The sequence below is a fragment of the Neopelma chrysocephalum genome, unplaced genomic scaffold (genome assembly GCF_003984885.1).
Source record: "Neopelma chrysocephalum unplaced genomic scaffold, ASM398488v2 Primary Assembly neopelma1_43, whole genome shotgun sequence".
Taxonomy (NCBI): Eukaryota; Metazoa; Chordata; class Aves; order Passeriformes; family Pipridae; genus Neopelma; species Neopelma chrysocephalum.
In genome coordinates this window covers 18039142-18066154 of record NW_020897702.1, presented here as the reverse complement: position 1 = coordinate 18066154, position 27013 = coordinate 18039142, and the positions used below count along the sequence as shown (strand labels likewise).

At 42.1% G+C, this 27013-nt stretch overlaps 1 protein-coding gene across 3 annotated transcripts in view; it reads right to left on the bottom strand.

The window, feature by feature from the left end:
* ME3 (malic enzyme 3) overlaps positions 1 to 27013 on the bottom strand; it is a 119273-nt gene that overhangs the window by 13280 nt on the left and 78980 nt on the right. For all 3 annotated transcript variants that reach the window (XM_027677478.1, XM_027677477.1, XM_027677479.1), the window contains exons 4-7: positions 22107 to 22182; positions 18660 to 18821; positions 15804 to 15907; positions 4925 to 5034 (exon numbers count right to left, since the gene is read on the bottom strand). In XM_027677478.1, the coding sequence (XP_027533279.1) occupies positions 4925 to 5034; positions 15804 to 15907; positions 18660 to 18821; positions 22107 to 22182 (452 nt within the window). The remainder of the gene's footprint in view (positions 1 to 4924; positions 5035 to 15803; positions 15908 to 18659; positions 18822 to 22106; positions 22183 to 27013) is intronic.

The following is a 27013-nucleotide window of genomic DNA, read 5'->3' as shown; positions in this document are numbered from 1 at the left end:
AGGGATAGTGATTGATACAGTAGTGGATATAACAGTCATTCACAGGGATCGCAGCAGGCTGGAGAAATGGGCTCCGGGAAACCTTATGAAGGTCAGCAAAAGCAAATGCAAAGTCCTGCAGCTTTGCAGAAGAAGACTTTGGGGTAGTGGTGGACAGCAAGATGAAGATGAGCCGGCAGTGAGCCCTTGTGGCACAGAAGGCCAACAGCCTGCTAGACTGTGTCAACAGAAGTCTAGGCAGTTTTATTTTATTTTAGCACTTTTGAGGTCATCCCTAGACTAGCATGTCCCGTTCAGGGCTTTCAGCACAAGAAATATATTGAAAAACTGGAGTAAGCCCAGAGGAAGGACACAGATATGACCAGGGTATACAAAGAGGACCAAGGAACCTGGGTTTGAATGGTCTGGAGAAGACTAAGAGGGTAACTAATTTCTGTTTACAACCACTTACTGAGTGTTTGTAAAGAAGCCAGATTCTTCTCAGAGGTGCACAACAAAAAGCTGATAGGCAATGAACACAAGTTGCATCTAGTGAAATTCCAAATAGATATTAGGGGAAAACATGCACAAGGAAGATGAGAAAACTTTGGAACAGGCAGTACAAAGAGATTGCGAACACCCAGCCTTGTAGACATTGAAAAACATTTGGCTGGACAAGACTCTAAGGAACCTGATCTAATGTCAAAGTTGGATCTACGTTTGAAATAATCTTTTATTTGAGTGATGGCTGGGTGATGTCCAGAAGTCCCGTCCAAACTAATGTCTTCAGTAAACTTTTGTTATTTTTTGTATGAAGCGGGAATCCAGAGATGCCTCCTTCAGGAATTCACCAGACTTGACACCTTTGTAAGAACTTCAAGTTGTCTACTTTCTGTTTATCACTGTGAACAACTAAGTGGATCAAAGAGCAGAAAGAGAAAGAGAAGGAGCTAAAGCATTCTTATGTCCCTTAGATTTCTTATGTGCTTCACAGCTTGCCCTGGTACTTTACTGGGAAAAAGGAAGAAGTGACAATCAATTTTCTTCCTTAGAGCTGAAACTGAAGCCGTTGCCCCTTGCATGAACCCAGACAGAGCTGGGAAAGGAGTGATGTCATCAGCCCCATAGAGGAAGGAGAAGCACTCTCTTAATGGGAGCTCCCACGTGGGCACTGTGAGCCAGCTCCTGCTAGCTCCCAGGCTAATGGCTTTCAGGCTAAGAGCAATCACCCTGTCCCAGTTTGTGGTACCTGGCAGGCATCCTGCTCAGCATCAGCAGGCTGGCTCCAACTGGAATGAGTCTGAGTCACTTTCATTCTGTGGGGTTAGGATGGATTTGGCAATACAGTAATTTGTAGCACAAAAAAAAAAAAGTAGATGTTAATATTTAAACTGTTTTTCTGTTCATGTAGGCCCTGAGGCAGCAAGAGGGAGGCCTAAGAGAGCTTAAGAGAAGCAAGTTATACTTCTTTCCCACATCTCAGCTCTGTGTGTGTGTAGACACACTGCATTCAGAGTCCCACTAACCAATGGGCAACAAGTTCAAATTATTATAGCTCAGGCCTGATCTAACTTGCACTGCTTGCACCTAAGATGTGTTTTTAAATCAACATACTTAAAACAGTACTGGCTCAGAAGCTGGGATAATTCAGGCTTAAGGAGGTCTGTTCCTGTTTCACTTGAGTAAAATGAATCAGGCCTGCTTAAAAAAGGCTTTGTATAATTCTCATTAATCATTTAAACACCATTTACATTGAACTCTCCCACTTCTTTAAGTAGGCGAGTCATGAAACACCAGCATGTTAGGAAAGAGAAAGTCTGAGGCAAACCCAAAGAACGGGAGGGTGTAAGTGACAAAATGCCACTTCCGACCCTTCTCATATCATATGTGGATGCAGAGGGGTGTATTAGGGTGGGTAAATCAGACTACTCATCCCTGCTTCAACTCTGTTATCTCTGCCATGACTCCAAGAGAGTTAACTGAGTAGATCCAGGTTACTTCAGCTTCCCAAAGGTCCTCAAAACCCTGACTTGGATTTCCCTTTCTTTCTGACAGCTACATAAATAAGTCTAAACCAGTGGCTTGCTTTCTTTGACTCATCGCTTGTTGTGCAAAAGATCAGCAGGATTTCTTCCCTTATCTACTGCTGTGAAAACAGTGACAGCTAAATGCTTTATTTGAGAACATAACAAAGTTTTACTACTAGGAAGTAAAATGTTTCAAAAGGTGGAACTCCAAAGATTTTTCAGGGGACTTGACATCTGTGTGCTGTAACACACCACACATTTAATGGGGGAGAATCAGATAAAGTCCATTCTATGGCAATACTGTTTTACAGCATCCTCTTGGATGTGGTTTGCTCCTCGGCAGGAGTCATTACCAAGAATTGTCTGAGGCATTCAGCTATGACCTATGGCCAAAAGAAAACTACAAAAAATACAGTCTCCTGCTTCCCACTCAGAATGTTCAGTTTAGCATTAATATGCCCTTTTTCTTTCCTCTATTAATCCAAGAAACCTTTCCAATTCACCAAGAAACTTTTCCAGCTCATTCTAGTTCTGCCTAGAAAACCTACATCCAGGCCTGGATGTGTGACCTGCCACATCACCTGGCCTCTTTTCTTTTTCACTGCTGAGTCCTCTTTGACTTGCTGAGAGAGCAACTAATCCAAAATAAATCTTTACAACATTGGCTTCTTATTAGGGCCTTCATCTGCCCATCTTCAGAAAGTTTGAATTGCTGGTTTCTCCATTCAAAACTTCAATTAAAAAATGTATCTCCTGGATTCTCTTTTTCTGTGCTTCCCTCTTCACTGAAAGTTTTTGTGAGTGGCAAGAATACCTGATGGATCTTCTTTTACCTCCCCTTCTCTGAAATGCCTTAAGCTCCTCTGCTTCTAAACCCTCTTCACAAAAATGTCTTCGAGCAGGTCCATGCATCCCATTACACCAACCACATTCCCACAAGCCAGGGTCTTACTCCTTCTCGTGCCATGACAGATAGGAAGAAGCTGCTACACACACTGCCATATATTGCTAGATAAGGAGAAGATGCAGAAATAGCACTGGAAAGTCTGCTCACAAAGGAACCAGCATTCTGTGAAAAATAACACTGATGTTTCTTCCACTCACTTCCACGTACAACTGAGGATAAACCCAGTGTACTGCAAATAATTAAATGCACCATTGGAAATTTCTGCATGTTTCAGGCAGGACTAGACACAAGAAGAGATGAAGGGATTCACAGGAGAAGAACTGGTTGATTGTAATCACTTGGGAAGATCCTGTCCCTGTCAGACGGGCAAACAGCTCTTCCAATAGTTTAAAGCAAAGTCAGCACCAGACCAGGATGCAGATTGCATCCGTCTGGGCATTTGAGCAATCCTGTTGACTGCTGAGCCTCTCAGGGCCTGGGAGACATGCTGCCTATAACCCCAGCTTTGCCGCTGTCATTTCTCTTTGACGCTGGAAGAGTTATGTTAACCACTCCAGGGGAGAACAGATCTGTTCTCAGATTACTGCAGAGTTAGCATCCATGGAGAGGAAAGAAGCTGGTTTACCTTTACATTTGTTCATAGAATAAGGAAGATAACAGTAGAGGGACAATGCCAGGATCAGCTAATGACCACCTGGCTCATGGAAACGGAAAGCCTTGCAAAACTGTTAAAACGTCATCATTGTTTTAGCTAAATTATAGAAAATTAATGGATTTCTCTAAGTTACCTTAATAATCTAAAGCACATAGTCCATTTTCTCCCTTGAACAATGTCTCTGCAATGAACAGCTAAATTCCTAAAAGCAACGGAGGCTCAGTTTTCAACTCAGATAGCTGTGCTTTTGGTTGTATTTTTAAATGCTTATGTCTAAACTCTAAAATTTGTTTGACAACTGACTATTGTATAATAAACAGTCTTGTGATATTAAACACCTCTTCTCATGACAAGGTGATATGGTTTGAAGCTGGCTCCCTGCCAAGTCTCCAAACCTTACCACAAGAAGTCCCCCCCCCGAACCCCAAACCAAGGGAGAAGAGGGAGAGGAAAAAAAACAACCGAGAAAACCAAAATGAGAGAGAGCTAAAGCAATATATAAATATATTTACACTTATATTACAGTTATATACAATTGGGGACCCCTGGTGGCCTAGTGGTTAGGATGCAGCACTCTCACCGCTGCGACCCAGGTTCGATTCCTGGTCCCCCGGGCAGATGGAGCTCGTTAGCCCTGTGAGGCCATTCATCTATGAGAAGGTCACTCTAAACAAACCTACGTTCTGAGGACCTCACTGCCATTGTCCAAGCTTGCTTGGCCCCGGCAGATGAACCTTAGGATTAAAGGGTGGGCTCAGTTCAGCGCAGGCTGTGTCTCACCTAAAAAATCCATTGCGCAGGCTGGAAAGGTAAAAGACCTTTCCCAAAATCTTCGTTCGCGAAGACTGGCCATTATTATTATTATTATTATTATTATTATTATTATATACAATTGAAATATATATATACAATTTCACAGGGAAAAGGGAAAGGGGAAGGGGAAGGGAAGAACAAAAACCAAAATAAAATATATATATATCCCGATCAATAGCCCAAGGTCTATCAACTAAAAGAATTAGCAAAGAATATCTTACTACTCTCCTTGGGACAACGGAGAGTCACGCTGGAGTGACTGCTGGCAGCCTCCGCCTCCCAAGGTCGACAAGGCCTTACCAAGCCTCACTCTCCAAGCCAACAGACTCAACAGCAGGGAAACCTGCACCTCCAAAGCCGCCGGAAGGAAAGAGAGCGAAGGCCTTTCCTCCCTTCTTCTTATACCCCGGCTTACGTAAAAATCATAGGGAATACCGGGTAAATCTGGGCACTTCCTTGGTTACAAACTGGTCACCAAGGAAGGCCTAGATCAAACTACCACACAAGGTGAAGGTTAAATTTGATTTTCCTAACAGTACTTACCCTGAATATCATCATTGAATGTACAGTATCTGTTGCGGTATCTGTTGAGGAGACGAAAAGCGTTAGCATTGCCAAAATCTTCAAACTGGATCAGACAATTCATGCCGTACCTGCAAGGCAAAGGGTAATTTAAAATGGATAAAAATATTTACACAACACAGGATAATATATACCATCTTTCACTAAGACAATGTAGCTAGAGACTCTAGTGCAGAGATAAAAGTATCATGAGAGAAATGCAACACAGTAACAGCAAACAGGATCACACCCTCCCCAAGGTCCACACACACAGAAATGTGGACTCAACAAGAATAAACTGTATTCATAATTCAAGTGGCTTCTTAACATGCATACTATATATACGCATCTTTGGACTTTTGGTACAAAAAATTTTCAGGGAGCTTTTTAAATCAAAAGAGATGCTCTTTGGTATTGCAACTGCCATGTCTCAATACAGCAAATCTGACTGCAAAGCGAACACCAGCTAAAGAGACACCACCAAGTGCCCACTTCAAATGCAGGTGGCCAAGAGATGACAAAAAATCTGCCCATAGGATTCCATGGAGTGTGTGTTTCATGGTGGGACTGAGTGCTTCCTGGTGTGATTTCAGTCACACTTCTGCGCTTTGGAAATGTTTCTCTCCATTGAGCTGCTTTGCAGGAAACCAGCATGCAATGACAGCTAGTGACCTGTAGAGTGAAAAAGCAGGAAATATTTGCAAACTTTCCATAATTTCCCAGTAATTTCAGGACAAGTGTGCTGTTCATAAATTGGATAATATTCAGAATGCTCCATATCTATACATGTTCAGCACTTTGTATGACTCTAGGCTGCATTAAAGCTTTTCAAATAAAATCTAAAAGGGCCATAAGTCCTCATTTCTCACATGTAAATGTGACAGGGCAGTGAGAGATGCTCAGGAAATGAGTAATGCAACTATCAGCAACTTCTGGGCTGCAGGCAGGTGAAGAGGCTCTAAATAGCTGCACTTTGTTAGAGACCTAAACCTCTTTGGGACTGTAGGTAGCGCACAGGCAGCATCACCTTACATGCCTCCCATTCAGACTTTCCTCCTTTGCCACTGAAATCTGAGGTAGGGGCACCACTGCTTTAGCCTAGAAATTGATACTGGATAAAACATACTCCATTTGAGAACCGTGGCTTCTGTCATGAAAAGGTCTTTTCACAGCACTCACAGTGTGGGCAATCAGGCTCTCCTGGAAGGGCCCTGAATTTTTTATTATTATTATTTTCCATTTCAAGTATGTCCGTCAGTAAGGAGACAATGATAAGCACATGCATTGTTCTCCTTTATTTGTCCATTATGAGAAATTCACTTCATAAACCCCCTGGTCTCAAAAAGGGACAAGGGTTGGCTCTTACACTTACTTCACATTATCTGTGCTTGCTTTTAGAAAAGGATCACAATGGGGACAGAGTTTTTAGTATGGCCTGTAGCAACAGCATAAGGGATAATGGTTTTAAACTAAAAGAGGGTAAATTCAGACTAGATATAAGGAAGAATTTTTACAATGAGGGTGGTTAAAGACTGACACAGGTTACCCAGAAAGTTGGTGGATGCCCCATTCCCGGAAACATTCAGGGTAAGGTTAGACTGGGCTCTGAGCAACCTGGTCTAGTTGAAGATCTAGATCCTCCTCTTATTCATCATTTGAATGTGTGAGGAAAACGTGGCTAAGACGGAGATGACACAACACCCAGAACAGCTGCTAAGATCTCATAGCAAAGAATGAGAAAATCTTTATGCAACTTCAGTTGCTATAGAAACTATTTCTCATTGCTATAGAAACTATTTCTCAGTCTTATTTATTCATATCACTGAGGAAGTAACATTACTGACTTGCTTAACAAAACCAATGATCTCAGCCAGCATTAATGTATGTGTGCCCAGAATACCCAAAGAATATTTGGGCAGTATCTAAAAGTAAAATGTAGCCAACTTTGGACTGGAGCATGGAAGACATTTAATATGCAATGTTAGGAAAGAGTCCAACTCAGGTGAGAAGGTGGAGAATACTTGTTATTGCAAAGGGAAAGGGTAGCCAGAGAGCCGCCACATGTACTGTAATTCAGCCAACAAAATACAGTGCAGAATGGGATTTCTTCCACTACTTTTACATATCTAAAAGTTGGTTGTGTAATGCTCAGCTGGACAACTCTGGCAGCCCTCTCAGACACTGGAGAGAAAAGGCACATCCAATAGCAACTCCTTTGAAGTAGTTGAAGTGGAAAATGAAGTAGATAACATCTCTGGAGATGCTTCTTCCTTCACAGTCTCTGTGAAGACAGACTAAAATGACCAACTTAAATTGAGATGTCTAACTTTAGACACCTAAATTAGGAGAGATAATCTAATATTATCTAATTATCACAACTTGTTAGGAAGATCTTAAATATATGTCATGCACTGTAGGTCACTGGCTTATCACCCTTTCAACTGCAATGCTATGCTGCCCTTCAGAGTCTGCAATTTCTTTGTTGATCTGCTCTATGGAAATTGCCCTGCTCTGTCCCTTGTGATCCCCTGTCAGCACACACAGAAATACTTGAGGATGGAATTAATAATACTGGCCAGTCTTCTTCCATCATAATATTTTTAAAAAGAAAACTAGATTTTGACAAAACTGATTTCGCAAAATTGTTGTTTCATTGGAAACATCATATTTCCCATTAAGAAACCAAAATTAATGAATTCTTTTTGGAGGAATCACTTTTAACGAGGTATGCTTTCAGTGAACCACGTAAGAAATTTTGCTCTGTTTGACCTGTGACATTTGATATGAATGCAGTCCCAGTTAGTACTCACATGATTGCTGCCTATAGGTGCAGGAAAAAGTGATTGTAAAGAGAGTATTTGAACAAGGATTTCTGAAGATCGCCTCCAAGACATATAAATATTCTTAAATTTACAGCTAGATTTGAGGCTGGCCCTGCAGAAAGATCTTGTAAACTGCTGTGGTAGAAAGAGACTCCTGAGGTCAGTCTGGTTGGCTTGTTGCCAGTTCTCATAGATTCTTCCCCCAATCCATGTGACTCCTCTCCTAACTTTCATCTCAGAGCCTGAAGGAGATTTTGAAGCCAAGAGCAGCAGGTCACATCAGGACTGAATGTTTTCCAGTCCAGGAAAGGCATAGCCAGCTAAGGTTGGCTCCCTCCAGTAATCTCATCCTGACTGTCAATGACTCATCTTCTCTAGAGCATTCTATCATCTTCTTGGCATCTGGGACGTTATACAGCCAGGATCCGACTGCCTTTATCTAAAAGGAAACCTCAAATGTAGGCTATCAGGATTTCAGACTGACAAGTTACATTGAAACAGAGCAAGTGCCATTATCCACTTTGGTTTCTTTCATTCCCTAGTTCTTTCTCTCCCTTTCAAAAAAGGAAGGTTTTATTTCTTGATTGATTTTGGATTCAAAGTATTCCCATTCCTCTTGGGCAGCCTGCGGTGTGCAATTCTTGGGATTTCTGCAGTTATATGTCTCCTTGTGGAACTAGAGCTTTCCCCTCAGCATGAGTCATTCCTACACTTGCAGGCTGTTGAAAATGATGCTTGGACAGAGGTGTTTTTGAAAGAATTCAGACATGCTGAAACTTGTAACTGGTGACACTGCAAGAGTCATTATTTAATACCATCACCACGTCTCCTGGTTCACAGTTGACTGCCAGACCACCATCTGGGGGACCCTGTTCTCTGCCATCTCTGGAATTAATTTACCCATTTTATAAAATTGGAAACAAAAAGATATGCTTTGTCAGTTCTTCCTCATCCAAAAAAATTACACTGGTCTTTCATGGTAATGATTATATTGCTATCTCATTAGTTTGCATATTTTGTGATTTTGTGCCGTAAATAATTATGACCCGAATTTTGGCTCTCTTACCTTGCAAAAATCTTCCAGTAAAAATAGCCTCCCTGGGAAATGCTTTATAGAATGGTCCCATACACTCATTTTAATCCAATCTCCAGCCTTTGCATAGCAAATCTTGTACAAGCAGTACTTTCAATGAAACAATATACTATTGATTAAGATAATAGTAAAAGACAGTCACCCTAATGAAGGGTGACTCTAGGAGCTAAACACTTATAATATTACCAGTCTGTTGTAAAAATTATCACCTGAAAATCTTTATTAAAATTATCCAATTTCTGGAAAACACACAAACATAGGATTCATGCTTGATTATCACTGTATTGTTGTTCTGGTACTGTTACTATCAACCTAGAGCTACGCAGAACCTCTGGGCTGTGCTAAGAGAAAAGATGCTGTTAGCAAAGTCTGTATCCCCTGTAGAGGATGATACACATTTCTCTTGGATGACCACATGGAACAAGTGGAGGAACAAAAGTGTGAAATAAAAGAGCGTGAATCCCAGAAGAAGGAGGCAGATGCTTTCCTGATGACATTGCTATTAGTTTCTTCAAAAGACTTCTCAGTTGCCTAAACAATCCCATTACGCAATTTTATCCTTTCATCCTCATTTGTATGTAGCTCTTTGAGTTCACCCAGACTCATTACAAGCCATGAGATCAGAGACCTAAAAATTCATGAGGTAGCAGGTACCCTTTGAGAAGCATCTGACCAAAACCGTACAAGTCAGAACTTCAAGGGAGGCCTGAGAACCTGTGCAGCACCTTTGCTGACCAAAAGGGCATTTTCTTTGACAATGAGCAGGGAGTATAATATATTCCTACATGCATCGAAAAAAAATTATTTGCAAGAAGGTCCAGTTCCTTTATGGAAAAAATGACAAGAAGAAAGTTCCAATCCCTGTCTGAATTTAACAGTTTGTAACACTGCTTTCAGTCATTCATAATGCAAGGAATCTGCTTTGAGGAGCTGCAACTCCTACTCATAGTCTTAGATAAAACCAGGCAGAGAAGAACCAAATTGATCTTGCCCTTGTCCTTGGGATCTTCTCATTGCTGCTCGACACACCAGCAACTAAAGTTATGATTTCCAAGAAAAATTAAATTTTCTGTAAGGGAGCCCATCACCAGAAAAATATCATGCTTGGCAAGTGATCAGCATTTAGAATTGGAAAAACAAAGTCCACTCTAGCAAGTAAAACAACATTAGCACCTGAGGCTGGCTGGTATCTTGAGGCCAATCTTACTGTTAAATTGTTAACATAATCCTTAGCAGGCTTCTAGTCAGACCAGCAGTACTCTGCCATACAATTCCTGGCCACAGTTTAGGGATCAATTTGGTCAGGCACCTCCTCAAGAGACCAGCTGAGAGCAGCCCTGCAGAGAAGGACTTGAGGTATTGCTGGACAAAGAACTGAATATGAGCCAACAGCATGTGCTGGCAGCCTAGAAAGCCAAACATGTCCTGGGCTGCAGTGAAAGCAACGTAAACATAGTCACCATGCTCTGAGGCACAGAGCCTGCTGTGGATTCAGTGAGTGCTACATCAATAAAAGCGACCCTTGAAGCACAGAGATATCAGGAAAGCCCAGAACCTTACATTACTGGAAGCTAGGAGATACGCCAAGGATTGCTGTTCTTAGTCATATGCCAGGGCATCTGCTATGAGCTACTGTTAGAGAGAGGATAAGGGGCAAGATCAAGTCAAGATGGATTACAAAGTTCTTAGAAAAAAAGTTATTGAAAAATAACAGTCAACTTTCATTATATTCTTTACAGGAGAAAAAACTCCCAAACAACTATTTTGTACATCCTATTTCATGACTTCCAAGCACTAAGACCAGCACTAATGGCTGGTATGGCCATTCTTGTGCTCTTATACAAAATGATGTCATCCTGTTTGCAGTGGGCCCGAGGAAAGACTGCAGCTGAAGGTACAAAGTTTCTTGGAGCAGGGTATAAGCAGGAGATGCAACCATATGAGTGCTGACCCTCAGATGTAGCCTTGAGCTACCCTCTGACAGACAACAAGGAATGGAGCCTCACCACCTGCCTTCTGCACAAATAGAGCTTCCACAGCTGCATCTTTCTGAAACCGCTTTGTTAAATCTGGCTTAGGTGGAAAAGCACAGATAGAAAGCCTGGAGCAAAGGCCTTTGTGACATCTGTAACTGTGTTACCCCAAAGGATTTGAACACAAGGTAATAAAAGTCCATTACAACAGTGATCCCATTGCAGCACATCTGGAGCTCAATCACTCCCCAGTAGCAGAAAATCAAGCTAATGAAACCTAAATATTGTTCTTTGACTTAAAATATCATCCAGTGACTAAAAGCAGATTACAGATGCTGGCTGATGAGCTTATCCCACATCAAGGCAGGATAACGGACAGTTGGGGTGGCTCTTCCCATTATCACCACTTCTCCCTCATGGATAGTGTCAGAGTCCCTCTGGCCACGGCAAATGGGGTAGATGGGCAAGGAGAATTTCCATCTTGTATTCCCATGAAGGCTGGAGTTGGTCTATTCTACCAGCCCTGCCAGGGCACCAGTGATAGATAGTGTGCAGGTTTCCTAACAGACGCAGATGCTGAGGAGCAACTTAGGGTGTTAGCAGTATACACGAGGGCTTTGTTGAGGCATCGGAGCCTAGAAACTTAAATCTAGTCTTTCAGGATCAATTAACCAAGTTAACTATAGCATGTGAAGAAATAACATGGGGCACCTGTACCGGTGATTTTGTTTCTGAAAAGTGATGGTGAATTTGTGATCCATGACTCTGGAGAACTGCTGAAACAGAAGTGGCTTCTTTTCAAGCAGTTTCTGCTTGTTGGAGAGCACATGAGACCTGACTTGGTATGTTAGTGGGTAAAAGTACTGGGAAGGGATTAGACAAAGAGAAATCAGGTATAAAACAAGCACAACAAAAAATAAACTCAGAAGAGCTACTTTCTTTTTCCATTTTGAGAAACTGAATGCTTGATCTCCTGATGCCTTCTGTGCTCTGCCTTATAGCACAGGCTGGTAGAAAGCTTCTGTTTCCCTGGTCACTATGCTAATAAGCAGTGATGGGAAAGGAAAGGGGAGTGAAGTTATGACAGGTTAATGAGGCTTCTGTGACACAATTTGCTGGTGTGGGGAACTGCATCTTGTAGAGTCTCAGGCTGCACGCTCCATATCTGCCAGCAAGTGACTGAGGCTGGAGTTCAAAATAGAGGCTGGAGCTCTGGGACAGGCCACCCATCAACATGTCTGGCCCCTTGGAGCCACCAAGTTGTATTGTAACTGTATGATGAAAGCTAGAGAAGGAGAAATTGCAATAGGACAGATATGGAACTGGTCTCCAGTTTCCATACCAGTTTAGGAAAAGAGGAGAAAGAGGGAAACATTTACAGAAGTAGTTTGCTTTGAAAGAGAGCCTGAGGATTAATGCATATTGTTACTGTAGATGCTGGGCTGAAGTCCTTCAGAGCCCAGAGAACACACCTCAGCACAACACATCTCTCATGGTATTTTAATTTCAACATTAATTTGCTCATATAGTCAAGACCCAGAAATTCTGTGGTTTATTTCGATTATGATCCTTGGACAATTCAGGTGAATATTTACTTCAGCCTACAAAAATGCACCAGTTTAAGAGTAAGACTAAATTGCCCTTTGCCACGGTAACTGAGGGAAAACTGAAGTAGTGCATTTTTCCATGTGAAGCATATTACTCATTCTGAGAAAAAAGCAATTTGTCAGGCTGCTTCATACAAATACAGGTAGGCCTAATGGGCCACATTTTGCATTTAGTTGCCTTCCAAGAGAAGCAGAATGGATAGCTCGGAGCTCTTCTTAAAGAGCTCAGTCATTTCACATGTTTTAGGTGAAAGAGTAATGAATGGAGGTTTAGGCAGCAGGAAAACACAGAAATTTATCCAGCTTTTTCGGAAAGGGTTTTTCTTTCTAAAATTGCCCAGAAATCACCCTTTATTTCAAAATACTGGAAGTGCTAACTCTAAAGCCTCTGACGCACTCCTTGTTTTATTACTAGGTGGCTATTATGAGACCAGGAGCCCTTTCTACTGACTGTATAGGTCTCCAGCAATAGAAATTTGACATCTGTTTGATATTATTATTCCATTAGAAAATTAAAGCTTCATTCCCCTGGCCTTTTTTGTGGGCTCTGACACATTCCACTTCAGTGACAAATGTCTCTTGAGCCAGGAGTGATTTGACACGGTGGGAGGTACTCCTGCAGAGGAACTGACAAACGGTTTCCATGAGAAGTTGAAGTACCCTCAGGAAGTAGACAGAACTTCTGCACAAACAACAAGGTGAAAAGGAAACCCCCCAATTGCACGGGATTTGTGGCAACCTAAAAGGCTCCTCCCCAGACAACTGAATTTGCATGTGATATTACAGACTTGCATAACACGTCACAGCAACTCAAATTCACAGGTTTCCTTATAAGTGGAAGCAGCATGTTCTTGACCTTCTGAACAATTTCTGCTTCCTCTTGTGACAGAAGTGAGAGCTCCTACTGGGTTGAATCCAGTCATTCCAGTGGAAATTTGAGACCAAATGAACCTGTTTTATATGAGTTTGCCAAACCCAGGCTGATAGCAGGATTATTCACCATCCCAGAGCTCCCAGAGGCTCACACTCCAATAATGCTTTTCAATATGCTGGTGGTCAGAATGATGATAAAGGGTAATGGTTCCTTTCGCTCAAGAATCTCCAAATACTTTACAGATGTGAAAGGAGACGTGTAAAGCAGAATTTCCCAGCCCCGCTTTGTTGAGAACTTTGGGGGGGCTTACTGTATTCAAGCAATTCATACTGGCTAGGGGAAACAGAAAAGCTGTGACAGAGGCCCTAGGAACTTGATTCCCAGTATTTGGATGAAAGCATTAGACATGACATCACCTCCTCGCAAGATAAGAGTTCATTGTTTCATGGTCTTCTCCCTTCAGTGTAGAGATTAGCTCATGTAAACTAAACACAGCAAAATAACATCCAATCCTTCCTCTCCAAGCGCAAGCACAGAAAAGGCAAATTGTCTTTCTGGCCCTTTCACTGACAGCACAGGAATAGTGGGTGCAATCAGTTTTGCATTCAATACCACAAGCAGAAATCTCAGAGCCAAATTTATGATGGCTGAGACCATCATCTGTGTTCTCATTCTATTGTTCCCTTTCTATCATCAACACCTACACTGCAACACCCTTGTGGTCTTCAGGCCAGAAGGAAGTGGGATAGTTTCCTTGAAGGACTAATTAGTGACTACAATCAAAACAAACAGAAACCTCACAAATCAACCCTGATGACTCTTAAATCTTTTCTACTTGCAGAATCTCTTGTGATTTCTTAGTTGTGTTTTCTACGCTCTAAGAAATTTTTCCCACTAGATAACCCACAAGCATCTAACGTAAGATTACCCTGTAATAAAATGGCATTTCAGTCAAGCTTTTTTATCAGAAATAAAGAAGAACAAACCAGAGCATAAACAAGGAAGTCTCTCTGCAGTCACCTGTATGTATTTTTAATCCAACAGGCAAGGCAGTGTTGTTGTGTTCACATCCACAGATACAGGGACTATAGCAAGTATCTTTACACAGTAAGTGGGCAATTGCAGCTGGGCAGGCTGCAGCTGATGCGCTGGCTGGCTGTCACATGGCACATGTCTACACCGTGCTGCTGAACAGCAGAGGAGAGGCTTCTGCCTAACACCCTGGATGTGCACAGGGTGCACCATAACACTGCACAGATGCTCAAACTCTCCACGACACACTCACCCTCCTCAAAACTTGGTTTGTCAGTTGTGACTGAATGGTCCTCTGCATTTCTGCCCCTATTTCCTTCATCCCTCCACCCATAGCCAGCTTGGCAGTCAGACTGTGTGTAAAGACATGCTTCTCAGTGGATGGGTAGGTGCTATCATCAGACACTGGTCACGATGTTTCCTACCTCCAAGGAGACATGCTGAACTGCGTGCTGATGACACGTACCACCCACTCCCTTCCATTTGTGCAGGAACACACACAGTCCAGCAGCCAGCTGGAGACACAGACAGAGGGAAGATCAAACACAGCTCCTTCAGCTGTGAAGAAAAGACCATAGGACATATAGGCAGGCAGCAGCCTAGTAATCAGGCACAGACTGCAGCTCTCTGCTGCTCCTTATCAATATCATCTGCTGCTTTAGGGAAGGCAAAAAAAGCTGCTTAGGGGCTTGGAGCTTTCCAAATAATCTTTTTTCCTTAACAGTTGTCCTCATTTTCTTTCTTATGGTAACCTCTCCATATAGTCATGGAGATTTTAATAAATTTTCTTTTATTTTTCAGAGAGAGGTGCACATACAGGGCTGAGGCGGTGCTTCTGTTCTTCCCAAATAAAACTCCGCAGTACATCAGAGACCCTCTATTCCAGTTAGTAAGTAAAAACGGAAATATGCAGTTGGTCTGTCCCACCACTAAAAGGCCAATGCATGTAATCCTGGCCTTCTCACTCCACAGACTTAAACGCCAGCAGGGAAGTTCCTATTTTAGACAAAGCAATAGACAGGCAGTCTGCAAACTCCACACCGTGGGAAGGAACATAACCACTTCCACTTAGATGATTTCCTTCACAATGGTGAGAGCTAGAAACTTCCTTTATAAAATGTAAACAACCCAAAGTTTAGGTTCTGACTCTGCTGAATGAGGCTCATAAATGCATGATGGAGGCCAGATACAGCCCACAGGACATATGTTTGACACCTCTGGCCTATAGGGACAGGAAATGGTTATAAATAGTCAGTCCCATTTCAGTTCTCTGAAGACAAATATTTTTGACACGAAGTGCTCAAGCACAAAGAGTCATTTGCAGACCACCCAGGAGACTTGAATTGAAATGACCTTCCTCTGCTTGGATGATCAATTATACTAATGTTTATTTCACGAGTTGCAACATTTGCTCTTAAATGGAAGCAGCCCAGAGGAGCCATGTATATAACCCCACTTACTTGTTGGTAACTGCCTGCATAAACTCATCAATCAGTTCGTCGTACTGTTTCCCACGAACCCTCTTGTGTTTCAGTCCGATATAGAGTGGATCACTCAGGAGAGCCTAGGACACAAAGCAATTCTGTTGACATCTTCTCTTCCACGGATGGATGGAGATTTATGTCCCAGCCTACCAAAAATGTTTGTCTGCTGTGGTCATATTAATTTTACTTACTATGCAGTGAAGGTCAGCTCACACATCTCTTCCCAAGCAGAAAGTGTTTCCATAGGAAGCTACGGACTATCTTTTCTTGTAAATAAAATTGGAGGGATATAACACTTCTTGACTGCTGTAGGAAATGCATCCCTAGAACAGCTCTACCAAAGGCTCTCTGCCCAGGTGCCTCACTCCTAGTGAATAAAACTGACCTTGTGTGAGGAATGTTCACTGTGGATTCGGTTCTTAATTTTGCACTGAGGTTACCAGGAAAGTTGACCATAAACAGTGCTTTAAGCAATGAAGATCGCCTCAAGTAACTTGAAATTACGTGTGTAGTTTAGGCCTTTTAAAGTGACAGCTCAGTGTTGACCAGAATCAGTGATGAGCTACCAAAATGTTCCCAAGACCTGCACCTACCTAGCACTCACCTTGGTTATCTGGTAGGTGTCAAGGAAAGGTATTTTTCATATAACAGATAAATTTACATTTTGGCTCCCAATAGGACCATGAAAACAGGCCATTCCTCCAACCAATCCAGCAGGTGTTGAATCAGGACCCATAAGCCACCTATAAAGGACTGTGTCAGCATGGAAATAGCTTATATTTGGGGGAAAATTACAGGACAAACAGTGGCAGGAGACAGATGGGCCAAGATTTCTGTGAGTCACTGCAAAGCAACTCTATTTCCCGTCCTATTTCAGCAACCAAACTATACACATGATATGGGCATGAGCCATCTCAAACCTATTGTCCTGCAGCCATATGGCTGTAAGTGTTGGCAGGTATGCTAATATCAGATCTGTTTTTACAACCACAGCTGTTTTCCCTTAGAAGGAAAGATGAAAGAGATTTTCCTTTGAGTTTGATACATTAGCTCTTCAGGGCCACGGAACAGGAAGGAGACCCACTTGTATTCCTTCACTGATTGCTCCTACAGTACCACGTGCTCCGGGGCCTGTTCATGGAGTACTAAATTCTCCCACAGACAAGCTGAGAAATGCCAAGCTCAGAAAAAAGACTGATTTGCTGAAAGTGTATACAATGTATTACGGAATGTCAGAAAAACAAACTGGCAACTGATGATAAAAATATAATACAACTGCTGTACTTACTGTGTTCTACGTGAGGTTCCTGTGTTAGCAACAGGGTCACCCCTGGCTCACCAGATATTAATAGGCAGAGATGAACAGGATGAATGCCTATAAGAGGTGTCATATTTATGCACTGATAAAGGAGTTTATTTGTGGGGCAGGATGGGCTAGGATGTGCTTAGGGTTCAGTTAATCTGGGCTTATGCACAAAAAACCCCCATTAAATAAATAAGCAAATTATTTATATTGTGAGGAAATGCATTGTTCATATTGTTGGAAATATCTTAATCTCAGATGCAGAAATTACCTCAACAGAGAAGTTCCTGGACACATAAGTTACATCTGATCTTGGGTGGAACAAAAGTTCCCAACACCGACTCTGTGATTCCTTTTTTCTGATGCCATCTGACCCTTGGAGAGGCCTAAAAATCATTGGTGCCACTTTGGATTTTAGTGTCCTGTGGATGCTGAGATAGAAAGAGATGGTCATGCACAATCAGAAGCTTCCCTTGGGAAGGGAAGCACTTTCGCCCAGCTCCCTCTAGGGGGAAAGTCCAGCTGGGGGGCTCGGAGCATGCTAGCACTGGTGGTGTGCAGACCAGCATGGAGGAGAGGAAGAGATGGCGGACCCAAAGTCAGGTACAATTCTCTACTGACTAGAGACTCCAAAAAAGTGAGAGGCTGAGACTTAATTCCTGCTTTAGCCTCAGAGGGTCCAAGATCAGAGTTCCCCCTTTTCAAGGAAGACCATGGATCAGGATGAGATGAGGACACCCTATATTCCATAAGTCCATGACAGGCCACTATGCTCAAGGGATAACATTAGGAAGGAATTAATGCTCTCATACCCCAGATTTGTTATTCCTCTCAAGAAACCTGTGTTTGGTTTACCTGAGGTCATGTGAGGCACAAGTACATTCTACAAAAATGGACAAACCCAGGCCATCACAAATAGCTATAGGATATTAATTTTAAAAAACACATCCGCACAGATGTCCATTCTGGCATTGCTAAAATATTTCACTTTGGCATTTCTGAGCCAGAGTCATAAGGTAAAAATCTGCAAACAGATGCAGTCTTCTTGCTTGGTTATCATGTCCAGTAACATGTGCAATCTGACAAAACAGTGAAATTAATCATTTCCAAACCACTCACCAGGGATTCTCCATTTCTGGAATATAGTCACCTCTACACAGACATGAATATCTGCCTGTTTATTCACAATTACCAGAGGAAGAATAAATCCAGGATTTCCTGTACAAAGCCTATCAACTCACCTTGCCATGCTGAAAGATGGAGCTGACCCTTCAGCTCCAGCTGGTAACATTCTGAGTCTTCTCACTGGGGGACCTTGAGTCTATTTAGTGTTTATTTCAGTTCCTCATAAAAGTTTCTCACGCATTAAACAGGAATTAAACCTTCCCACTTTCCTGCAGTGCTGGTCTAGTCATTGTCTCATCTTGGATGTCTCCGGCTTTGCCTCCACATTTAGGGAACTGGACTCAGTTAAGCATTAATCTCAACTCTTTCTCCCCCCATGCCAGATTTATGAAAAACTGTCTTACCTCGTTGTCTGTGCCAACATCAAGCAGGACAGGGAGACACTGTTGTGGGTGAACTCCACCACAAGCTGTGTACAAAGCAAGCTTCCCAACTGGGATACCCATGCCGTAACTTCCTAGATCTCCTAAACCAAGAATCCTCTCTCCATCTGTCACCACGATAGCCTAGGAGGATCAAAAAAGACTGTTATATGGAGTTGCCAAGGCTCTAGAAGCAAAACCAGCTCCACTGTTTTCACACTAATGCCATTTGCAAATGCATTGCATGGTGGGTATGTGCTCCTTCTACATGACATATTAGCTGTTAGTGACAGGGGGCTGTTCATTTCTGGGGGTAGAGAAAATGTGGTTGATGGGTAGCTGCTCACAGAGTGAGAGAGCAGCAGCTCTGCTTGCCAACACTTCAATTTGCTTGTAGCAGAGCCCAACCAGCATGGCTTTTTGTGCATCCTCAGCTGTATAACAAGAAGTATCACAAAAGAGATCTGGCCTTGGTTTTTTCATCTCTTTTTCTAGAAGAAGAAAATGTTCGTGCTTATGAACTGCATCTGTGGAAGAAACAGGCTCATGTCTTCACACAGTTGTAGAGCTGTGGAGTAGCCAACATCAGATAAACAAAACAGAACTCACTGTAACTGGGTCCCTTTGCCTCTAGTCTCCCTGACTGTGAGATAGGTAGACAAAAGCCATCAGCATGGGCAGCACCATGGACTCCAGAGGAGCTCCCACACTATGTATTTGATATTAGGTCTTTTTTCCCCATCCAGCTGGGAGTTACAAATTGCCATGTAACTCTTTGTGCAACTAGTTTTATGCATTTCAGCAATACTGTATGGTGCTATGTCATCAAAAGCTCTGATATATAATTTTAGGGTTTTCTTGTTATCATATAGTTTCTTTGTGACAAGAAGGGAAATAAAAGTCTGCTTAATGCTGCTCAAATTAGAAGCCTAAAGTTGAGTTGTTCAACCCACACTGTACATTCAGACCTTAGGAGGCAAATGACCACGACAATTTGACTAAACGTCCCAATTTTTAAGTTCACTACTCCATTTGTTGGTTTTGTCCCAGGGTCAGGAACTCTTTGGGGCAGTTCTGAAATCCATTAAGTACAGGCATATATTGGAGTCCAGTCCAACTGTGGGAGAAAAGCTTCAACTTTCAGCACTGTCCCAGCAGCTCAGATAACAAATGGTTTATCAGACTGAGGGGGACTCAAGTGCACAGCTTATGTTGGATTTCAAAGGAGAAGACTGCAAAGAAGTTCTTAATTTGCTGATCTGCAAAGTTAAGGCTAAACTTAAACTTGGGACATACACGTGTGTGCTTTAGTAAGAAATAAGTGAATTGGAGATTAGAAACTATCTCAATAGATGTACTTCCTTGGGGAGTAGGGGGGTAATAAAGATGCACTGGTTCGCTGCTGTGACGGAGGAGCATTTGTTGTTTAGGAATGGAATAAACCTCTTGCTGCACTTTCTGATTTCAGGGAGAATTGTACTTGTCTATTTCAGTGTCCTTTCTTATTCAACATAAACTGTACACACATCCCATCCATTTTTGAACATTTTTCTTTTTCTTTTCTTTCTGAGTCAATGTGAAGTGTTAGCAATGAGAAAGTCTCTTTTGGAGTGGCCTCCATCTGGTTTTGGGTGTGCACTCACTCTACCACACCCAGAGGATGCAATTGGGACTGAAAGGCAATAATGGGAATAGAAAGCAGCAAGCACATGCACTGCTACAGGTTTATCCTGAAATTATATGGAGTTAATATTCAAACTACAAAGAGAATATTTAAAAAATTTAAGTTTTAATGAATCAAAGTATTTTTCTGGTAGGATTCATTCACTATCCTGGAAGAGACACAAACCTCTCACATTCCTACATAAGTATGTCCATAAATGGTTTCTTCTTGCTTGCTCTGCTTCTGGCACTGTGATTCTTTCGGGGCAGTCCAGATTTGACAGGAGGAGTGAAAGCAGGGCTCATTAGAACTTGACTAAGCTTTGCTAGGCTAAGCAGAGCACCAGCACCCTTCCAGCCCTTCCAGGCAAGAAAATGCAGGCCTGTGGCCCAGATTTCTCTCTTCTACAGTGAATACTGTTGCCATGAAACTCTAATGAGCCACATGGCAAAATGTGGGCAGCATCTCCAGGTATTTCTACACAGTCTTTAATGGAACTTACAGGTGGTGGTGTTCAGCCTTTTCAAAAAAACTGAGTCCCTCCAGGGACTTAGGTGCAGTCCAGGTGCCCCCCTACTTAGCTCAAAATCTTGAGTGTTCCAGTGCCTACCAGTTCAGGCATGGAGAATTGTGTGCACAAAGATACAGGGAACCCTGTGGTCCATAACAGCAATACTGATAAAATTAGCTGCCTCTGTAGTCTGGCAAATCTGGAAAGTAGATAGTCTGAACCTCTTTCATGCATCACTGCCCTTCCTGTGGTCTGTTCTTGGTGTCAGAGAGGGCTCTTTCAACAACAGTCCCTAATCGTTCTATGCCAGTTTCCATCTGCAAAAACATGTCTATTAGCCATAATGAGTTCTGCTCACAGTCCTGAGTTGGAAACAAATGGAAATACTGAGATCTTTGGACAGCGCAAGGACAAAATACCAAGTTTGCATCAGTTCTCCATAGTTCCAAAGACAAAGTTACATGAATGTGATCACTTTTTCTGAAAACATGTTAAATTTCTTTCTTTTTTCCCCTTAGAAGTGGAAAATGCTTGCAAGATTTTCTCAGCTGCCAAACTTTTTTTTTCTGGAAGAAGCAGATAACTGAGAGGGGACCAAAGCTCTGTCAATAGCCAGGGAAATTCCCAGGCACGTGTACTTTCAGACTGATAGAAGGAGGTGAGGTGACTGGCAAGACCTGCTTAAAGTGTTGACTTTATTTCATGCCAGGGACTTGCCCAGCCCCGAGCTCTAGTGAAAAACACTTCACAAGAATACATTTTGGGTGGGGTGTCAGTAATATTTTCAGCTGCTGGATATCAAACACGATTTGAAGAGTTGCCAGTGTTCTTGATGCTGCCTGACTCACTGGATTTGGGAAGGAGTCCTACAAGCATTGGTTACAGAGATATCTTAAAGAGCTTTGGTACATCTGATGAGTTACAAGTTAGCCACACAATTCTTCTTTTTCACTAGGACCCCTATTCTGTACAAATTTATTATCATGTCCATTTTTTTTGACCAAGATCCTGCAACCTTTGAAAAAGTTGTTCTTGACTACATACACACATAACAAGAGTCTCTGAAGTCCCAACCGGACTAGAAACTGAAGTTCAACTGAAATCCAGCCTGAGAATTCTCTGAGGAAGGGAATAATTCTTCGCTTGTCCTTTTAAATAGCCAATTCTGAAAATAATGCCAAGCAGTTACATTAAAAACTCCATTTTGCATACAACTCCCTGTAATTTCCCAGTCTGCAGAAGGCATGACACATACCTTAACATTTCCTTCAGGCCAAGAGTTTAGCATTGTTGCAATATGGCCTTTGTCATGGATGGTGATAAACAATCCGCTAAGAAAGGAAAAAAAGAAAGAAAGAAGAAAAATAAGTCTTGTAATAAAATTAATAACTCCGGGATAAAATTAAACAGGTGAACTTGAAAATGCAGAGAAATGTGCTGCTGAGCACAAAACCAGGCAACTCTCTGCATTTAACCCTTGTGAAACATCTTTGCTTTGGGAGCAAATTCTGCCTTAGTGCAGAAGGGTCTTCTAGTTAAATCAGTTCTGATGAGCACAGGGGAGGCTTCTGGTTTTGCCATATGCGTTGTTACATGTTCTTTCCTGAGGAGCTTATAGCTGGCCATTCAAACAGTGAAAGCATGATCCTTCTCACACAGTGAGAAGCTACTGCAGAGCTAGAGATTTTGGGTCCCCTCTCTAGTGAACAGAACTCCAGTTGGATCACTTGCCATGGTATTTGCTTAGATGAAGCCAAACCTGCTCTTGCAACACTGTTTCTGTTTTTTTCATTAATATCTGATCCTAGTTTTCGACACTGACCAAATGAAAACCATGAAAAATTAGGAGAAGTGAAACAGAAAATTAAATGTTTGGATGTTACTTCAGTATGAAGTGTTTACATGGACAACAGCATACCTAATTGCACTAAGGGTAATCACTTCTCAATGCAGAGGTCTCCAAGGTTTAACCAAAAATGCCTTCTTTTTAATAAAATTAGGGGCTGAAAGAGATCATTCTTGAAACAGGTTTTAGACTTGTGGCTTACTTTTTTGCCTCTTCGCTGTTGTCCAAAACCAGTAACCCTTAGCAGGGATTCTTTCAATACCCAGGACAGCATTATTTACATTGACTGATCTCTGCTCTGATATTTTGGGATTTTTTTTGAAGTTCCTTTTAGGCTACTATAACTCCAAAAGAACCAACCTCCTCCATAGCTGTCTCAGGGAAAATTCCTTACACTGCTCGCAATGTTGTCTAATCAGCACAAATCAAGGGCTCTAACTTGAGGACTCCCCTTGGCAGAAGAAGGCACCCATTTTTCTTGCCTTGTTATCTATTCACAAAAGCAGGAGCTGTGCCAGCGACTAGTAACACTTGGAACAACACAAAGATGCATTTTTGCTGCTTACATCTGTCAACTATTGCTCAGCCCCAGAAAGTTCATATCTGGTCACAATATGGGGTTCTAATGTGAAATATTAGGTAAAAGAAGCTTGAAAATAACCTCAATTGTAAGTCCATAAGAGTGATGGATAATCAAACATAATTGGGCTACTCACTCTGGCAAGGGCTTATCTCACATGACTCTTCTAGGGGGCAGATATCTTCCCACAGTCAACTGAGGGATTCCTAATGAAAATGCCCTTTACTTCCAAAAGAAGAAAAATAAAAGTGCTGACTTCAACACTGATCAAGTCGCAATCACACAGACAGATCAGAAAGGCAAAAAAGGGAAAGTAATGGTTCATTTATTCAGCATAATTCTTTAACACTGTGCCAGTAACCAACGAACTAATCACATACACATGGTCTGTCTCAAAGGCAGTATTCACAGATGTCAATCTTCATAAAAAGGGAGTACTGTACTGCTGCCATCTATGTTTAGAAAGTAGTTATTAACTAGGAATGAAAAGTATAAATTAGAAACAACATTGCAAATAATTCAATTTGTGATATGCTTTTAAAAAGAATGGTATTGTTTTAAGTTAACTTTTTAAAGACATAATAAAGACACTTATTACCTAAGTGTCTAGCCATGTGCCTCATATATTCACATCTCTTCAGTGTGAAAGGAGTCCACCAGCTACTTAACCTTTGAAAGACATCCTGTGCTCACAGCAGAAGCTGAACCCAATTGTCCACCCACCGCTGGTCCTGTGGCTCAAAGGAATGGCGAGCTGTTTCATATAAAGTGGAGAGGGCAGATACCCACGGCCCCCTGACTCTGACCTTGTATGAGGAGGGCAGTGGGCTGCTCTCCAATCCCTGCTCCAGAGATGCCAGTAGAGAGAGTTCAGCCTGGGCCTTCCAAAATCTGATAACTACTCTCACTATACTCCTTAGGACTGGGACTCTCACAGCTGTCATTGGCTTGGCTTAGATAACTAGGTTGGTGACTGAAAGCCAAGCATGGGTAGACACTCCTCTCAGAATTTGCGTTCCTTTCCTTAATATTATGTATTTGATGTTAATTGCTCCTTACTTTCCTTCAGGCGAAATCAGATGGCTTAATTTGGACTAGCAATTAACACCCTAATGGCATTACTAGCTTTGAAAGGGAATCCTTCAGGAGCTGAAATGGTGAACCATCTGGGGAAAGTGACCTCTCGCTGACACAACCACATCAGGAAGTGGGCACGTACCTAAGCAAGCCTCTTATTTCACTAAGGCTGAATCCAAGAGCCAAGGGCCCAGTTTCAATAAAACACAAAAGTTTCCAATGCCTTTAGGCATCCAGCTGAAGCATTCCTGAACCTGGTTGAGGCTCTGTGGACTCCCATTAGGTGTTCAAGCATTCAGAAGGGGATTCTGGTAGTGGTGAGCTGGAAGTCCCTTTGCAGAATGAGTATGCAGTGACCAACTCTGACAAGCAGTTGAGCGATTTCACAGTGTTTTTAAGATGCAAAGAGAAGCAGACACACATCAGACTTCAGAGTCAGCGGTCACAGGCATGTCCTCCTTTTGTATGATCTCCAGGAGAGTGGTGCTCTCCCTCCTGACAACAACCGTTACCCACAGAGATGAGCTGGCCAACTTGTCAAAATAACATGCCTCAAATTGGCAGAGGGTTAATCTTTCCTAAAATCCCTTCTGCAAGGCAGGCAGAAGGAACAGACAAGATCCACAAACTTAACTCAGCAAAAGCTTTGCTGATGACTGAACAGGGAAAAGTAGCAGTCAGGTTTCTCTCAAGTATACACAGATTCTTTATTATGAGGGTAGTGAGGCACTGGAGCAAGTTTCCCAGAGAACCTATTGATGCCTCATCCCTGCAGGTGTTCAAGGCCAGGCTGGATGGCCTTGAGCAAGTTGGTCTAGTGGAAGGTGTCCCTGCCAATGGCAGGGGGCTTGGACTAAATGTTCCCTAACATCCTTTCCAACCCAAACGATTCTATGATTTTCTGATTATAGGAAAGGTAACAGGAGCAAAAGCTTATTTGTGCCTTTGAGAACAGCAAGGTAGAGCTCTGAATACTACAGGTTGGTCTATGTGGACCAGTAGTAAATAAGAAACATCAAGTGGCAACAAAATGAATTAACTTGATTTTTCTGCAGAAAAGATGCAGCCTAAACATTCTGAAAGAGGAATGAAACCTCAGCAACAGATTCTGCCTTTATCATCATGCCTTCATCATCATGCCTTCTTCATCTCTCTCAGGATTGCAGTTGATAAATTGCTTCAAAGAAACAAAAAGAAATTAAGCAGTTTTCCTTTAGTCTCCTTGGGACTCAATAACAACGATTCAGTTAAAATAAAATGCTAAAAATACAAGTAATTTTGATCAAGTCATGTAACATGGGCATTGTGTGGAGTAGAGACACAACCTGTTCTTCCAGACCAGAAAACTCACCTGTGCCCAGGAACCTGCCATTCTACATGGGTTCAGTCATGCATGGGGACAAAAATACAAGAAATAGAGCTCAGTAAAAATTAACTGCCGAGCAATTTCAAGTCACAATATAGACACTGTATCACTGTTTCTGGTTAAATAGTAATCTTCAGAGAGCTGTTAGCTTTGTGGGGGTAAATAAGAGTGGGGAGTGCTTCAATCTGCATCCATTAGTGTTTCAGAGCTGCAGTCTCATATTCAGTTCATCAACATCACAGGTTTCACTATATCTGTTAAGGTGGAAGTCAGACTAGATTTTATTGTGCCACTGAGCACATCTGTAAGTGTCCAGGAAACTTCAAGGACAGTTACAGCTTCTTAATTTGTCACTGAGGCAGTACTTCTGTGTGGATGTCAGGCAGTCCAGTCAGGCTCCCCAAACTGGCCTGCAGGATCCATCAAACTGCAGGTCACTGCAGAATCCATCAAAGGGCTTGAGTATGTTCACCCAAACTATGCAAGACCTTTTCTCATCCCTAAGCCAGGGACATCATCTTTTCTGGTATTGTCCTGACTGTCTTCACAGAAGTACTCCAGGAATACTAAAGCTACACAATGTACCATGTGAGCCATGAGAAGAATCCTGCTCTGGTCCTCAGTACTGACTAGATCTTGGCCATCCTGATGGCCTTCTGAAAGTTGCACGATAAAGACAATCCCTTAACTGCAAGGCTCATTCTAGAAAGAGTTTGGAGACAAGGAAAACATGGCACATTTGATGCCCAGAGGAAGTGGTGCTAGATACTGGTGATACCTTTTTAGAATAACATTCATATTTTTTTATAAGGACATTTAGTGATAGGACAAGGGATAATGGCTTCAAACTGACAGAGTGCAGGTTTAGATTAGATATTAGAAAGAAATTCGCTACTGTGAGGTTGGTGAGGCACTGGAACAGTTTGCCCAGAGAGTCTGGGGACTCCTCATTCCTGAAAGTGTTCAAGGCCAGGTTGGATGCAGCTTTGAGCAACCTGAACTAGTGAAAGGTGTCCTCACCTCTGGCAGGGGGGTTGGAACTACATGATCTTTAAGGTCCTGTCCAACTCAAACCATTCCATGATTCTTTTAGACATTTGGGAGGGAACTAGTTTTAACATCTCAGATATTAGGAAACAGAATTATTCTTTAATCCTTTCATTCAAGAAGCAGTTACTTTAAAAAGGCTAAGTAGTGTGCACCAGATATTCCAGGTTAGCAATGCTAACCTGTGAGGTACCTCCCATTACAAGAAACAGTGGAGCCAGCAGTGCTATCTCTAAAGCACTATTG